At 37.0% G+C, this 17,480-nt stretch overlaps 1 protein-coding gene across 1 annotated transcript; it reads left to right on the top strand.

Annotated features, from left to right (window-relative positions):
* Positions 1-265: 265 nt before the first annotated feature.
* LOC106875664 (uncharacterized) lies at positions 266-16,331 on the top strand. The gene is made up of 3 exons (XM_014923904.3): positions 266-619; positions 9,496-9,645; positions 13,999-16,331. Exons 1-3 carry the CDS (start codon positions 559-561, stop codon positions 14,463-14,465), a joined length of 678 nt encoding a protein of 225 aa, XP_014779390.1. The 5' UTR covers positions 266-558; the 3' UTR covers positions 14,466-16,331.
* Positions 16,332-17,480: the final 1,149 nt, after the last annotated feature.

Genomic DNA, 17,480 nt, shown 5'->3' with positions numbered 1-17,480 from the left:
ATTTGTGCCAAAATTTGAAACCATCAAGAAGTATTTGAACAACGTTCAGCTCCACCAAAGAAAACTAAAAAGCGAAATACAGACCCTGCTGGAATTTGAACTTAGAATGCAAAAATGATATAGCTGAACGCAGCACTGCCTATTGTTCGATAGTCTTATGTTACTGACGACTACCAACATTTATCACGACAGCTAAAATAGTAGAAAAAAAAGTGAAGCATTTGTTACAGATGTTCAGGCGTCTTGTAATTTTAGTCTTATTTTAGATGACTTATTCCTAGAGTGATTACTAATTGATTAGACTTAAATAGAAACAATGTATGTATGTATGTATGTACGTACGTATGTATCTGATGAAGACAAAGGAAGCGACTGACAAATAGTACTTTCTTTTTATGGCATGTCAACGCATTAAACAAGAATAGCTGTGCAGGTAAGGAAGCGATTAACTCAGAATTACAGGACACGTGACTATGTCGAATGAGTGAAACCTTTTTAAAGAGTCGCTTGTAAATAAACTTCAACAGATTAACAACAAACAAGCTGACAGATACAAGCATGGAGGTTTCGTGTGTGAATTTGATTTTTGCTGCTATTGTCACATTATGTCTTCCACAAGGTAAGCTTTAGAAATACAAGTTATTAGTTTCACTTCGCAGTTAACAACTATATTATTTAACCGGTACTTATGGGGTTTGTGAGTGCTTTATTGCTTTTTATAACTAGTGATTTGTATGGAAGCCCATAGTTTTTTTTTTGTTTTTCTTTTGTTATGCATTAATTACTCTAGCCTTAAAAAAAAACTTTTAATCAGGGTAAAGGCACTGTCCATGACCCCTTACAGGTCTACGAGACTAATGTGCGATGGGAAAAGGTATTCCTGAACCGGAGACCTTAGTTGGAATGTTAGCAGTAGAATGAAATTCACTGAAGGGACCCTAGAACTAGATAGGTCGTTAAACCAGGTGATTGATTAAGGCTACCACTGGAAGATGTGACAAGATTTGAACTCAGAACGCAAACAACTAGGGCAGTTACCGCAAGATATCCGACCCGACGCTTTTATAGCTCTACCAATCCACCGTCCTCAGTTGGTACTTTTCTTTTTGTTGCTTTTTTTTATCGATCCCGAAAATGAAGTTCATCCCGGCAGTATTAGGATCCAGAGCACAGCGAATCGAAGCAAATACCGCAATGCACTCGCCCTTTCCGACACCCTAATAATTCTACCTATCCGTCGCATAAAAGATAACATTAAAAAGGAATTATTTAATTTACAAAATATTTGTAATTTCAAGTCCTAAGAGGTTGTTCCCCTTTGGGGGCTGGGTATAAGCATTGTCTTAATTTTAAAGTCCAAACTAATAAATTATTTTTTTAAAATGATATTCAAACTTCCGAACTTTTTAGTGAAGTTTTCTGCAAAGTTTATTTAAATTGAAATCTACATTTTAGTACTTGGAGTATTTTGTTTTTGTAAGGTAACTATCTTCAGATATTATATACCTTGTAATTTACGTGAAGTTTATACGTTTCGTAACCATACGACTAAAGTGAATTGTTTCCGACTGGAAATCGAAACCTCTTATTCTAAGGTCACTTACAACACTCTAGATTGGAGATACTGCGTGTATAATGATATTTAAGATTCTCCGAGGTAAACTGATATAGTTATTTTCTAGAGAACCAATGCAGCGTGAGTTATGAATGAATAAACAGGCACTTATTTATATGTATTTTATCCCGTAAAATTTGATCCCATAACGGATTTTTAGGTAGCCTGGAATGTGAATCGAACCAACCAGTTTCGTTGTCATTCTAAAACAACTTAGCAGGCTTCACTCACCTCTCCCTCCCAAACTACCGACGATGATAGACGAAAGCAACTTACACAACTCATTTATAGAAAGGTTGACGACCCAGAAATAATTACTAGTTGTTATATAGCTCTGGGGTCAATCCTGAATCAACAGACCTTATGATCAATGGTATTTTAGCCATAATCAACCCGTACCTTTTTTTCCTTTTTTTTTGGGGGGGGGGTATATAGAACTACATTATCTAATGCAGTGGTTCTCAACCGGGTTCTGTATGGCCCTTGTGGAGTAGGGATCCAAATAAGATTTTGTTGTTAAAATTTATCTGTAATTTTTTCTTTTTATCGAGGCATCATCCAGTCAGGCTGATTGCCCGGGCCAGTCTGACTACCTCTCTCTGTCTCTCCCGATCTTCCATTAGTGTTTTTATGTCTTCAACTTAGCATCCAACATCTTCTGCAACCTGTTGTATATACGTCTTCCGTGGTCTTCCAACCGCTGTGGTACCATGATTTGGTGTCCACAGCAACACACATTACTCACAAGTTCTTTACTTCTCCAGCAGTGGACAGCAAACCTCAATCTCTGCTCTTGGATGGTTACTGCAGATAATCTCCAAGAGCGAAGATTATCTGCAATAAACTTATTATTTCTACAAGTCACAAAATGTTTTAACACTTTTTTAATACAATACCTTAATGTTTAATTATAAAAATATGTGATTTTTTTAAAACATGGAATGGCTAGAGGGTCCATCGGAGTAAAATAAGAACCAAAGGGATCCGTAGGTTTTAAAAAATGGTTGAGAGAAACCGATTTAATGTGTATTCTTTCCTTGTTGAGACAATGCCGTATTTCTAAGGGAGATTTGTTTGCTATTTCTAGCAGATCAAAATAATACATCGTTAATAAATGCAGTCCTATCACACTGGGCAATATTATGCTTACTTCACTCTTCAGTCAATAGAAAACTGACGATTCTAACCTTCTGGTACACACCATTTGTGATTCAAACATTATTGATTAAGTTAATAAACGCTAGTTGCAGGCACAACCGAAAGTGAATGAATCTATATATACAAAACCTAGATAGGTAGCTATCTTATTTGGTTGTCAGTTATATGATCCAGTAAAATTTTAGTTTATATTTTTTGTTTCTCGAAACTAATTTGTATATATGTTTTGACGATCGACTTTATGGGAAACACAAAAGTTCGATTGGTGTTGAGCTTATTTCGAAATTCCTTGTTCCAGACAGTGTTGCCCAAACGATTCAAGTCTTTGCTTTATGTAAATGCCCTTCTCTCTCTTCCGCTGCTTTTTTTCTTCTTTTCTTCTTTCATGCATGAACACAATGTGGGTGTCAAGACTAGGAGTGATGAATGAGCTGGAAGTATCTGAGTAATGGTGTTACGAAAACAGACAGGTCTCGGCATAGCAAGAGTGTACTGCTCGGAGCAACCCTTGAGTTTGCCGGCCCCAGGCTTATATAACTGACCCAAAAATATTGCCTGGGGCGAACCCTCCCTCTTGCTCTGCCTAGCTACTCTACTATTGAGAGCAGAGGCTAGGCCTGAATCTGTATTAGGATTTGGTGAAGGAGATGTGTGAAGGGCCGACCCTAGGGTTACTGGCACCCTGGGAAAGCTAAACTTCGGCGTGTACAAGCTGACGGTCGTGGAAATTTCCTTGTCTTTGTCTCGCCCTCCTTGGCGTCCCCTAGCACATGGCGCCCCAGGCGATTGCCCGAGTTGTGTGGATTTGTGATGTAAAGGATTGGTCTTTACAGAATTTTCTAGAGTCTACACAGGAAGCCAATGTGTCTTACATGATGTTAGCTCATTTTGGATTTTGTTGAACTTTAAAATTGCTTCAATTTTCTCCAGTTTCCAGTTCCTGTTGCTATGAGTAGTTGTAGATGTTGGTGAGTGCAATATTTTCCTCATATGACCATCCTTGTGATGCAGTCTTTGTTTAATTGAGTATGTGTGTTCACTGGGAAAGAGCCTCCATGATGTTGACGCTTAACATTCGTAGCTATCTTCATGGTTTTAGTGGTGTACTGTCTAAATTTAACGGGATGACTCATCGTCATCATCATCATTGTTTAACGTCCGCTTTCCATGCTAGCATGGGTTGGACGATTTTATTGAGGACTGGTGAACCAGATGGCTACACCATGCTCCAATCTGATCTGGCAGAGTTTCTACAGCTGGATGCCCTTCCTAACGCCAACCACTCCGAGAGTGTAGTGGGTGCTTTTACGTGCCACCGGCACGAAGGCCAGTCAGGCCACGCTCAAAATGGTGTATTTTACGTCCCACCTGCACAGGAGCTAGTCCAGCGGCATTGGCAACGATCTCACTCGAATGCCTTTACACGTGCCACCGGCACAAGTGCTAGGAAGGCGACGCTGGGCACAGGTGCCGTCACGATTTCGCTTTCGCTTGCCCCAACAGGTCTTCACAAGCCGAGTTTCGTATCCAATGGAGGAGACGACTGAATGGGATTATTATTATTTTTTTAATCTGCTTTCGTTTCTCTATATTAATTATCCATTTCATGGATCAGTGCATATCCAATAATATTTATCTTTACTCTCCAAGCACTGAAAAATATATATTTCTATCAGTACCACTTTGGGAATTATAAGCATTCGACAAGGAAATTATATTTTCTATAAATTGATTTCTTCTATAGGAAATTTTGGATGCTCCAAAATATATTTTTATTTTATTTTAGTTTTATCCAGTCATTAACTTTCTAAGTGACTCAACTCTATGAAACGAGATTCTTTCAATTGGGTCGAAACCAATTCTATCCAAAAGGTAGTACTATTCTCAATGGTGCTCGTCTACTTTCCAGTTTTAGACAAAATATTTTACCATGAAAGCTAATTCTAATCTTGTACCAAGAATATTGCCTAACGGATCTTAAATGGCAACGGAGAATTCATTTATAACAAATGAAGTTTCTTTTTATTCACAGAAATTAGTTGAACAGTTCATGCGTAATTGTATGCACATATTTCAAAGTTAAACATAGTGTATTTAGACAGTAACTTAGGTATTCGTCCTACATTCCTTGCAAAGTATTGTTGTTAAATTCGCTTTTCTTTCATAGCATTTTAGCAATGCTTTTATTTCCCTTCTTAATGTACAGAGCGGGTGGTGGATGGTGGAATCAGCGCGTCAGGAATCTTGCAGTATTAAAATCTCTTATTATGTTTGTGTTCAAATCCCACCATGATAACAAATGTAGTTAAAGCATAATCGGCTGTGACCCAGAGGCTCCATCATTTTTCATAAGCAACTGCGTGAAGAAAATCGGTTGCTGACATTGTCACCAAACTTAAACATCATGTCGATATAGTAGAGTCATTAATACATTACTTTATCGACTCTACAGACACCAAAACCGAAGTTTTCATTGCAGGCTTTCTTTTTCCCTTTTTCTTTTTGTTTGTTTATTTATTTCCCCCTTTTCATTATATTCATGTCCTTAACGGCAAGCTGGCAGAGTTCTTAGCACACCGCGAAAAACGAGAAGCGGCATTCCGTCTGTCTCTACGTTCTGCATTCAAATTCCTTTGAAGTCGACTTTGCATTTCATCCTTTCGGAATCGATGAAATAAATACCAGTTTAGCATTAGGCCAATGTAATCGAACAAACTCGTCCTCATAAATTCCAGGACTTGTTCCTATGGTAGAAAGGATTATGTTTTTTTTTATTGCCTTGTAGAAGCGTTAACGTGTAGGACAAAATATTTAGTGACATTTCTTCTGATTCTTTACGTATTGGGTTCCAGTTCTACCCACCGAGATCGACTTTGCCTTTCACCCTTTCGGAGTCGTGAGCACCAGTTGAACATTGGGGTCGATATAATTGACCTATTCCCCACCTTAAAGTTGCTGGCCTTGTGCCAAAATTTGAAACTTATTTTTATGTTCCCTCCATCACATATGGTGACACATCTAAATTTATAATATGAACGAGATTTTTAACTCGCAACCCCAAGTCATATCTCGTACTCAGCGTAATACATTTGTACAATTAACCAAAGTACGGTTCATTTAATAATTTCTCTATCAGCAAATATCATTCTTGAAGGCACTATGCTAACTACCAACAAACGAGCCTTTGTTGACCTGCTAGAAATAACTGCTACCTAAATCTCCCTTAAAACACGTCCTACCTTCACTGTTGCGTCTAAACCGTGCGCTTGTGTACATGTACACGTTTTACAATTAAAGGAAAAAATGTGCATACATAAAGTTTTCAAGATGAAATCAGATTTTTGGAAAAGAAGAAACCTGAGCGCTGGTAACTCGTATGAATGCGTATTATACTTAGTGGGAAACTTTGCTCACAATACAAATTTTTGCGCAAATCGCAGCAAAAATTTAGTTGGAACCTTACCTAACGTCTTAAATAAGGAAAATGACATTGGTTGTATAATCGTGAATAATCCTAAAAAATATGCGATATCGTGATTGGATTACCGTTGATCATAGGTCTGCAAAGTCTTGGCTGACCAAGGCTAAAAAATTATGAATCATAATCCCGCTGTTGGAATTATAAAAATGCAGACAAGAATGTATTGTTGCCCTGAGGCTAATCGGAGAATTTTAAAAACAAGACATTGCTAAATAGCGGATGTTACTAAAACAGAAAAGTCCCGCAAGTTATAAGAATATAACCGCCAAATAATTTTATTTATATTATCTTGTTCTGAAACTGTATCACTAAGATTAATTAATCATTGATATTAATCAAAAATGCGCATTTGTATGTGGGTTTTTTTGTATAGCCTCTACAGCCTTAGGCCAACTTTGATCAACAAAGGCATTTTCATCACGTTTTTGTTACGCTTTTTTGTTTACGTATAATGTATCTGAGACTTGCTTTTATGCGGTAGGTGTGATTTGAGGTAGATTTTCAGTAAACTCAGCTTTAGGGTATTTTATAAGGTTGTATCTAAATATGACAAATTTATGAGAAATCTTACTGTCATGAGACTGGGTGTCTCCGCCTTCTTGTTTCATTATTATTATTATTATTATTAGGCATGAATAATTCATGCTACATGATTTTCTTGATGCTCATTTAAAATACTTCGTTTTCCAATACTTGTTTGTTTAAACTTATGTAAACATCTGATGTGTTAAGTAAATTTGTTTTTCATCAGGCTTGACTTCGATAGTCACAAAACTCTTCAAATAAGACATTGAATGGAAGTATTTAGCGGAAGACAAGATTTACCCCATTCAGTTTGGCTATGTAGTAAGCTTTGCTTTTCAACCGTATGGTTCCGGGTTCAGTCGGCACGATCCCAGGAATTTTTCGAAGGAAGGGCACAAGGTCAGAAGGGAATACAATTCCAGGAGAAAATGAGGCAAAACTTCTGCTCCCCCCCCCCTCATCACCACCCTTTAAGAAAATTTTTTTTTTTTTCGACACGAAAACGGGAAGGTTTGGCAAGCAAAATTTTAAAAATAAACAAACTTGGGAGAAAATGTTGGAGACGGCCGGAAGTCTTCCCAAAAATGGCGTAATAACATTATTTAGAAGAGCGCTCTTCTTTTATTAAGGGAAGATACGTGCCCCTCAGCCCCTCCCCCTTGGGTCCGCCCCTGAGTTCCACTGCGTGACACCTTGGGCAAATGTCTTCTACTAGGCCCGCAAGCCAACCAAAGCCTTGTGAGTGTATTTGGTAGACGGAAACTGGAAGAAGCCTGTCATTTACATACATACATACAATCATAAATACATATATACATACATAGATACATAGAAGTTTATCATTTAAATACATATATGAGCATGTCTAGATATGTAACTACATGCCTGAGAATATATACATAAAACATACAAAGCTGCGCATACATACATACATACATACAAACAAGTACTCTTCTCATTTTACTTGGACTCAACAACTAAACCAAGATTTACTTCAGTGCTATGAAAAAGCCAAAAATGACCCTTCAATTGGATACATGAAGCAGTTAAAACAATACTGGGACGAAGCCTCATCCCAACTTAAATACCATTATGGGGAAACAGCTCCAACAACAAGCAGCATTTGTAAAAAAAACAAATCAACTGATCCTCGATCCTCCTAAAACACTGAAAAAGGGTCAAAATCTGCAGGACGCGGCGTAAAAAATTATGTAAACAAACCACTGCTCCCGCCATCGCTAAATTTGAGTGTGTCTCCAAATTTAGCTGACTCAGTAGCGAAGACTAACACTAACTGTACCAACACTAACAGTAAAACATGCAAAATTGATGCAGAAACCTTTGCTATAGCAGTAGGCAAACTGCAGAATAGGAAGGCACCTAGAAGGGATCTAATAGCTGGATATTTGTACAAGAAGCTGTCATTTTGTAGAAACCAATTGATATGTATGTTCAAAAGTCTGGTGCAGGTTATAGCTTGCACCAGACTTCTGCAACTGTTTTGGCAGGATTTTTACAGCTGGATGCCCTTCCTAACACCAACCACTCAGCAGAGTGGACTTAGTGCTTTTTACATGGCACAAGTACAGACAAGGTCAGTTTTGGCAAGGTTTTTACAGCTGGATGCCCTTCCAAATGCCAATCACTTTACAGTGTGGACTGGGCGCTTCTAAGTGACATCTGCACTGACAGGGTCACCAAGTACTTGCAAGACAAAAACAATTGCTTTTGAGAGGGGAGGAGGCATTGGGGGAAGTGATGGAGGAAATAAGTTTTGTTCCAAAGCTCCAAGTTGTCCCCATAACTTATACAAATAACCCCTTAAAACAATATTAAGCACACATAATTATATTGTCTCACATTTGGAAATGTAATTAGAGTAAAATTTAATAATAGGTGAAGGTGTGGCTATGTGGTAAGAAGTGTGCTTCCCAACCACATGTTTCTGGGTTCAGTCCCACTGTGTGATATCTTAGGCAAGTGTCTTTCAACTATAGCCACTAGCTGACCAAAGTATTGTGAGTAGATTTGGTTGATGGAAACTGAAAGAAGCCTATTGTGTGTGTGTATTTTTCTTCCATCACTGCTTGACAACTGCCTTAGCAATTCAAGGAAAGAAATTGATAGAATCAGTATCAGGCTTAAAAAAAGTACTAGGGTTGGTTTACTTGACTAGAATTCTTCAAGGCAGAGTGTCCCAGCATGGCCACAGTCAAATGACTGAAACAAGTAAAAAATAAAAGAACATGCATATAATCAATAAATAATAAAAAAATATATATAACTGAAAAATATCGTAACTAGTAGACTCTTTGACTGATTGCCAATCCATGTTATCACAAACCAATTTGTCATAAGCATAAATCAGTAAACAAATGAGTATATCATGTTAATTCATTGCCCTGCCACCCTCCCAGGGGGATGAAAGTAAAGTTGACCTTGGCAGGCTTTGAACTCAGAATGTATAGAATTATAACTAAAAATAGCACAGCATTTTCCCTAATGCTTTAATTAACTACAAATCCACTGCCAAACAACATTAGGCTATTATTTACATAGATATTTAAATAATTGCTGCTGTTTAAAAACACTACAATACCCAATGTTTATCTATTGTGTTTTTCTTTCTTTATTCATGCTGGTAGAGTTTCTTAAGTGATATACACTTAATTATTGCTTAACATTTTAAACAATGTATGCTTTGTTTGCTTTTCAGGAAGTCCTGCAAAATTATGTTACAGCTGCAGCTATACATACACAAGTACTCGTATTGGAGAAGAATGCCTGTATGCTCCAATGAATGTATCAACAGCAAACCTTGTGGCTTGTAACTCAAAATGCTATTCAAGGGCTGTTTATACAAGAGGTGCGTAACCATTTAATAATATGCTGGTGAAATGTAGAACTAGGTTAATCTTTAGAAAAGAAATATTATATTACTAATGTTAGTAATTGTCCTAGCATAATTTAACCCTTTTAATACCAATCTGCTAGAGATCACCCCTGCTTCTCTGTTACAATCCTCCTCTATCAAAATATCATGTTAATTTATGAACCAAATGGTATTTGGTTCATAATTCTTCATTAATTTCAAACTCAATTGAAACAAAGGGAGTGCAGTATTTCATCAGAACTAGGGTAACATAAAGGTTAAGATCTAAATTGGAAATGGTTTGGTGATTGGGGTATGAATGAAATATTGAATTACAGGAATTTAGAGTTAAGTTTAGTAGGAAGTGGTTTCAACCAACTAATGACTGACTATGTGTTTATTATTCTTTGGTGTTATAAAAAAAGACCTTAAGTTTAGGTATAGATTTATCCAGAAAGTTTTTGCTATTAATGCCTATGTTAGATTTGGGGCAGTCAGATGAGATACATACTATTAAAATTACAGTTTTTACAGTATTATTATTTTCTCTTTATCACAGGTTTTGTTGGAGCTCCTGGAGTCTTGCATGCATAGCAGGCTTGCTACCTGCAGCCTACAGTACCATGCTGTTAGTTCTTTTCAGCTATCTAGTACTTTTCTGATTATTCTGGCCATACCAAGGAGGCAAACTTTTTGCAACAGTTCAACTGGGCACTCTATTCTAATTTCTTTTATATTCCCCTTGATGCCTTCTGATACTGTTCCCAAGGGCTCAACAATAATTGGCACTATCTTCACCGTTTTCATTTTCCATAAACGGGCTATTTCATACTTAAAAGCATTGTATCTATCTATCTTTTCACCTTTCTTCTTGACTATTCATAGGTCAAAGGGGCATGCAACATCAACTATATAGCACATGTGGTGCACCTTGTCCACCACCACTTGGTCTGGTCTATTATGCTCTAGCACCTGATCTGTTTGGATTGGGAAATCCCAGAGGATTTTGCTAGTCTTTGACTCCATCACTCTCTGCAGTTTGTGCTCATACCATGTCTTGCCTCTCTCAAGCCCCCACTTTTTGCACAGTTTCCAATGTAGCACTTTCACTACCTGGTCATGTCACCACAACTTGTAGTAGTTTGGGCAAGTCTAGGGCATTCATTCGTGATATGGGAAATGGTTTCATCAACTCTATTGCAGATGTGGCACAGTGGAGACACTTGCTCATTCCTAAGGTTGACCCTCCAGTTCATGGCTAAAGCTTGGTCTTGCCCTGCCAGTATAGTGCTCTCATTTTCTTTTTTTTATTGTTCCTTTCATCAGCCAATCCAACCTATTTTTTCCAGCAACTTCTGTTGTGGCTACATAGAATTGATAGTGTAGTCCCTTCTTGCGAAATTCTTCATGTCTTTTTTGTACTTCTTCCTTTGTTTTCCCTTTTTTCTCTGCTCTCAATATTCCCCCGTTCCTAACTAGCAAGGTTTCCTTACTTTGGGTTAGGTAATTGAATAGCCCCATTCCTCCAAAATATTTTCAAGGCCTTGTGCCTAGAGTAGAAATAATAATAATAATAATAATAATAATAATAATAATAATAGAGTCAAAATTAAAAGAAAAATGCCATTGTCATCTAGTGAACGATATTTCAACATCTCATGTGTACTAGTCGATTTGCTCGACTAAAGGCGGTGCTCCAGCATGGCCACAGTCAAATGACTGAAACAAATAAAAGAGTAAAGAGTATATTTGTATTGAGTCCTGTGTTTTATTGCTTCCAGTGAATCAACATATATATATATATATATATATATATATATATATATATATAAGATCTATTCCATCTCAATCACAGATTTTTTAATTAGTTTTTTTAACTAAACAGTTTGAAACTTCAAATACTGGTAGAATTTCTCATGGAGAACACGGTTTACTTTGAACATTTTTGACAAAATTTCCTATTTTAGAAGTTATTTTGTGTTAAAATTGTCGTATTTGGGTAATTTCAACCAATCAACAACATGTTCGCGCCTGAAGGAAGCTACTGCTGTTTGCGATAGTAATCGATGAGGAACAATTTCCGGGTCATCTCTACTAAATGTCACCACTCTGTTCTATTCATCACCTGTATCCTTTCTTCCTTTCTAGTCAGCACTGTGCATTTATATGTGTGTATATATATATTAATGTATGTATGTATATACTTTCTTTTGTTCAACTAAAATAAAGCAATATTTATAATTATCCTAAATTTCATTCTACTTCCTATCTTCCATTGTTTTGCTTATTAAATTATTCTTTACAAAACTGCTGTATACATTAATAATGTTAGGAACTCATTGCTAAAAATATCTTCATCACTAATTGTTATTAATTATATGACAAAGGCAGCGAGCTGGCAGAATCATTATCACACTGGACGGAATGCCTGTCATTACGTTCTGAGTTCAAATTCTGCTGAGGTCAACTTCGCCTTTCATCCTTTTGGGGTCGATAAATTAATTACCAGTTATGCACTGGGTCAATGTAATTGACTTAATCCCCTTTCCCAAGCTGCCCTTGTGGCAAAAATTTGAAATCATTATTAATTATATAACATCTGCTTATTTAGCTCTGACAAATTTTACCTTATTTATTATCATTATTATTATTATTATTATTATTATTATTATTATTACTATGGTGGCAAGCTGGCAGAATCATTAGCATGCGGAACGAAATGCTTAGCAGCATTCTCTCCGTCTTTACATTCTGAGTTCAAATTCCACCGGAGTTGACTTTGCCTTTCATCCTTTTGGGGTCGATAAAATAAGTACCAGTTGAGTACTGGGAATGATGTAATGGACTATCCCACTCACCTAAATTTCAAGCTTTGTGTCTATAGTAGAAAGGACTATTGTTATTATTATTATTATTATTGGGTATTCTACCAAAATTTGATATTGTCATGTGCAGTGGATATGAATTGAATAAGAAACACTGGTATTCGTGCATCATCCGAATGTGGTCGATGCCTGTGCCGCTTGACTGGCCCCCGTGCTGGTGGTACGTAAAAAGCACCCACTACATTCTCAGTGGTTGGCGTTAGGAAGGGCATCCAGCTGTAGAAACTTTGCCTGATCAGATTGGAGCCTCTTGCAGTCCCCAGCTTAGCAGTCCTCAGTCAAACCGTCCAACCCATACCAGCGTAGAAAGTGTCTGTCAAACGATAATGTTGATAATTATGAGCCAGACTATCTTTAACAAGTTGTTTGTTAGCTTCTAGATATAGCTTAGAGAGTTATGGCCCCTGTTTGGCTTATCTATCTAAAATACCTTTTGTCACCCAGTCTAACACCAACATATAACTTTTGGGCCGTTATGTAGATGTCAAACTGGGTGGAAGGTCAGGTTTCCAGTTTGAGAATATCTTCTTTCTCTCGTTCCAATTCCAGCAGCCTTGTAAAAGGCAGGGAGAAAACAAAAAGCCTTTTTTTTACCTGATTTACTCCATATTCCTTCTCGTTTTGATGTGTACACATGGACTGTAAACAAGAGCCTCATTATTTATACACACGGTGTCATTTGTTTGCAGTTCTCTATGAAAGCATGTCCAGGCTGTCTGTTGTTCACTAGACTGGAGGATTATTTACTTCCTTGGAAACAGATGAACGCCATCGGGTGATAGAAAAGTCTTCTGTAATGGTGAACCATGCATACACACAGAACAGTAGATGCCAAAATGATGATGATGACAAAAAAAACAGTAATAGGCGCAGGAGTGGCTTGCTTACCAACCACATGGTTCTGGGTTCATTCCCACTGCGTGGCACCTTGGGCAAGTGTCTTCTACTATAGCCTCGGGCCGACCAAAGCCTTGTGAGTGGATTTGGTAGACAGAAACTGAAAGAAGCCTGTCGTATATATGTATATATATATATATGTGTGTCTGTGTTTGTCCCCCCAACATCGCTTGACAACCGATGCTGGTGTGTTTACGTCCCCGTAACTTAGCTGTTCGACAAAAGAGACCGATAGAATAAGTACTAGGCATCCAAAGAATAAGTCCTGGGGTCGATTTACTCGACTAAAGGCGGTGCTCCAGCATGGCCGCAGTCAAATGACTGAAACAAGTAAAAAAAAAAACAGTAATGATTGTATCTCTCTCTCTCTCAAACTTTTTAAACCTAGGAACACTGTTCTTCTTTCTGTAGCATCAGGTTGATGAACAACCTCTAGTAATTTCTTTAGCAAATGCTGTGTTTGTCATGGAATTATTATGGGAGTATACAACAATGGTTTCCTGTATGTTAATGTTAGAAATCAAGTTAATGTTTTTTTTTTGTTTTTTTTTTAATATCATTACAGGGTCAAAGGAGAGACGAGTCAACTCAGCTGTTCGAGGATGTTGGACGGATGGCTTGTATGAAATGTACAAGTCATGTACATCGAGCTTACATGAAGAAACCTGTACCCGGACTTGCTATGGAGCCAAGTGTAACACATGGAGTCTCTATTATATTGCAAATGCAGATGGAGAACACAATGGTGACGACAAAGATCCATACAATGAGCCAGAAAATGAGAATCGACCAAACATGAAATCAGAAAATGGGAATGAGTCAAATAAGAAAGGAGGTGAGAATGGTTCAAATGTGAACTCAGAAGAGAAATATGAACCATACCCAGGAATGATAAACGAAACAAATTATGCAAAGGAAACAACTTTTCCGACTTCTTCAAACACCACTTTATCCAGTCCTGGTCCACAAAACTGTTACAGTGTTTTATTTATGGTTTTGACTATTGTACTTAGTTTTATAGTTTGGGTATAATACTGATGTGTGCTGTGGAAGGTTGTTGATTTGTTGGTTGGTGATGTGATTGTAGTTTCTTTGGCAAAACAAATCTGTGATTGTATTTCATCTCAGCAGGAAATGATTCACTTAACCTCACTTTACATTTGGGCTAAGCTTGAATTTTAAAAACTCCTCCTCGCCCCCCCCCCCCCTGTCTCTCTCCCCTCTGCTTCTTATAAAAAAAATGGAATTATTATTATTGAGAATATTACTTGTTTTATTTTTTTTTAACAAAAATAAATTTTTATCTTATACAAAAAAATTATGTTTTAAAATTTATTTTTGTTTTACAGCATAAATGAGCCTGTTAAAATTTTAAGTTGACAAGAAATGACAAACTGACAATCATAATTTCTGAAATTTACTTCATTTCTTATCAAACATTTCTTATCACCAAACATTTCTTATCACCAAGCTATTTAGTCTCCAATCTAGTTATCTACAGCTTTATAAGACAACCAATGATTTGTGTCCATTTGTGTAATTGATTAAATTTCACTGGATGCTACAACAATACATATATCTCTCACATTCATTAAGCTTTCTTTTGTTCACAGGAATCCTTCTTATCCACTTGAGATTTTATGCCAGTAAGATCTGATATATTCCCATATACATGCTGGTACCATGTAACAAGCACCTGTATTGTGCTACATAAAAAGCACCCATGCTGGTGTCATGTAAAAAGCATCAATTGGAATTTACTAGAAAAGTGCAGACCTTTTTTTAACAGCAGTAGGAGATACAGACTTTGCTTTGCAGAGAAAAGAATTCCCTCCACCCAGAGGTATATCTGAATTCTATAAGCAAAGTTTATCTTAACCAACTGATTAATTCCCTCCTAGCAGTAAGGGTTGGTTCATTAGAAGTCTTCTCATCATAAAAAGGACTTTATTCCTCTCATAGCCAGTGCATATGCACCTAAACATATTCTTCAAGAAAATCTTACTTTCATCTCTCCCCTTCTTTCTTTCTTTCTCCCTCTCTCTGTTTCATTAACCAGCTAGCTACTAACATCACAATATGCTTTTTTTCTCTTCTGTTACTACTGTAACAGCATCTGCTCCCCTATATTAGTTAGCTGTACAACCTCTGCCCCTACCCCTATACATACATATTCCCTCTCAATACACTCATCTGTCATCCTCCTCTTCCTCTTACTGAGTGTTACTTTCCAGATCCTGTACTAAACAGTTCTCTTTGCAACCCTCTGAAATTTTAACCTCTTCCCCTGTTTTCCATCATACATCAACCTACAATGCTATGCCTGTGCCAATTACTAGTTTAGAAATATCTTACATTTCTTTATATACACTCGTAATTACTTGTTTAATCCTTTTGATATCAACCCATCTTAGAACCACCCCTAGTTCTATGATACAAGCTTTGTTTTAGAGTGATCAAAGTTAAAACATACCATCAAAATTTTATGTTAATTTAAGTTACAAATGCTAGGTTAATAATCCTCATTATTATCATCTTTTACCATCCATCTTCCAAGCTGGCATGGGTTAGATGGATCCAATGGGTCGAAGGACTACATTTTGCTACAAAGTTATTTTACTAAATTCTTCATTATTTTCAAAATTAATTGAATCAAAAGCAGTGTATTTCAACAGAAATATAGAATCATAAGAGTTAGATTTAAGATTTAATTATTAAAGGCTTTCCAATCATGACCGTCCTGTTTGAAGTAACTACAGTTGTATTTAAAACAGAAATCCAATTGATTTCACTGGTCTGGTAAGATTTTTCAAATGTCACAGACACTGCCCTGAAGGTGGCACCACGTAAAAAGCACCCAGTACACTCTGTAAAGTGGTTGGCATTAAGAAAGGCATCCAGCTGTAGAAACCTTGCAGCCCCTCACCTTACCAGCTCCTGTCAAAATGTCCAACCCTTGCCAGCATGGAAAATGAGCATTAAATGATGATGATGATGAGTGCCTCTTCTCAAGGCTGGTGCTATACTTTTGGCAAACAAAGTGATCACCTAGGGTGCTAAGATCTGGGTGTACGAGAAAAATACAAAAATATACATAAGAAACTTTTTTAACTTTAAACCCCTTAGCCATACAATCTCAGTCACTTATATGCCATGAGAATCAGATTAAGCTCCAACATTATGAGTTCTGGGATTCATGACCCCATGACAGACCAAAGTCTAGTTAAGTAAGTAACCATATCTATGAATGAAAAATTGCTGTAGTTGTCTGGACAATGTTTTAGCAGATTCAGAAAACTGAATCATTACTAACTGAACTATTGATGCAATATTGAATGCTGTATCAAATTCCGCCGAGGTCAACTTTGCCTTTCACCCTTTCGGGGTCAATAAATTAAGTATCAGTTGTGTACTGGAGTTGATCTAATCGACTGGCCCTACTCCCCAAAAATTTCAGGCCTTGTGCCTAGAGTAGAAAAGAATATTGTACACTGTTATTATAAACTGTTGCTCTGAGTTGTATTCAGCAAAGAGTCACAACTGGGAGAAGGGAGCATTCATTGTAGTGCTAGCCTTTGAATATCATGCTACCAATCCTGCTCTTTCTCCTCCTCCTCAAAACCTAGAAAAAAAAATGGAATTAGAACAAACAACCCATAACATTCCCCTCAAATACCAACTATTTGATAGAGTAGATAATTAGTAGAGAATGAACTGTTACACAATCTGTTAATATTGCTGTTGTTTGGTACCAGCTCAATATAGAAGAGGATACTTAATGGTTAATTAATGATCATCCCATTTTTTCATCATCATTTAACATGGGCTTTGACAGGAATTGATGGATCCAAGGACTGCATCATGCTCCAGTGTTTGCTTTTTCATGGTTTTGTTGGCTGGATGCCAACCATTTTACAGCTTGCAATTCTACAAACCCAAAAATGTTGGAGTGCAGTTTATGCAAAGAGAATGAAGAGTAAAAAGGAGTAAAGTATAAGAGAAAAGGGCTTGAGCAAAACAGGTTTTTTGCTGTAGAGGAGCTCCATA

The sequence above is a fragment of the Octopus bimaculoides genome, chromosome 3 (assembly GCF_046866305.1).
Source record: "Octopus bimaculoides isolate indiv1 chromosome 3, ASM4686630v1, whole genome shotgun sequence".
Lineage (NCBI taxonomy): Eukaryota > Metazoa > Mollusca > Cephalopoda > Octopoda > Octopodidae > Octopus > Octopus bimaculoides.
Note: the sequence above shows the minus strand (reverse complement) of the source record. Positions and strands in the feature narration are given on the sequence as shown.

Coding starts and splice junctions, on each gene's coding strand:
- LOC106875664 (XM_014923904.3), top strand. CDS start 559: ATGGAGGTTTCGTGTGTGAATTTGATTTTTGCTGCTATTGTCACATTA. Junction 620..9,495: donor CACATTATGTCTTCCACAAG/GTAAGCTTTAGA, acceptor TTTGCTTTTCAG/GAAGTCCTGCAAAATTATGT. Junction 9,646..13,998: donor AAGGGCTGTTTATACAAGAG/GTGCGTAACCAT, acceptor ATATCATTACAG/GGTCAAAGGAGAGACGAGTC.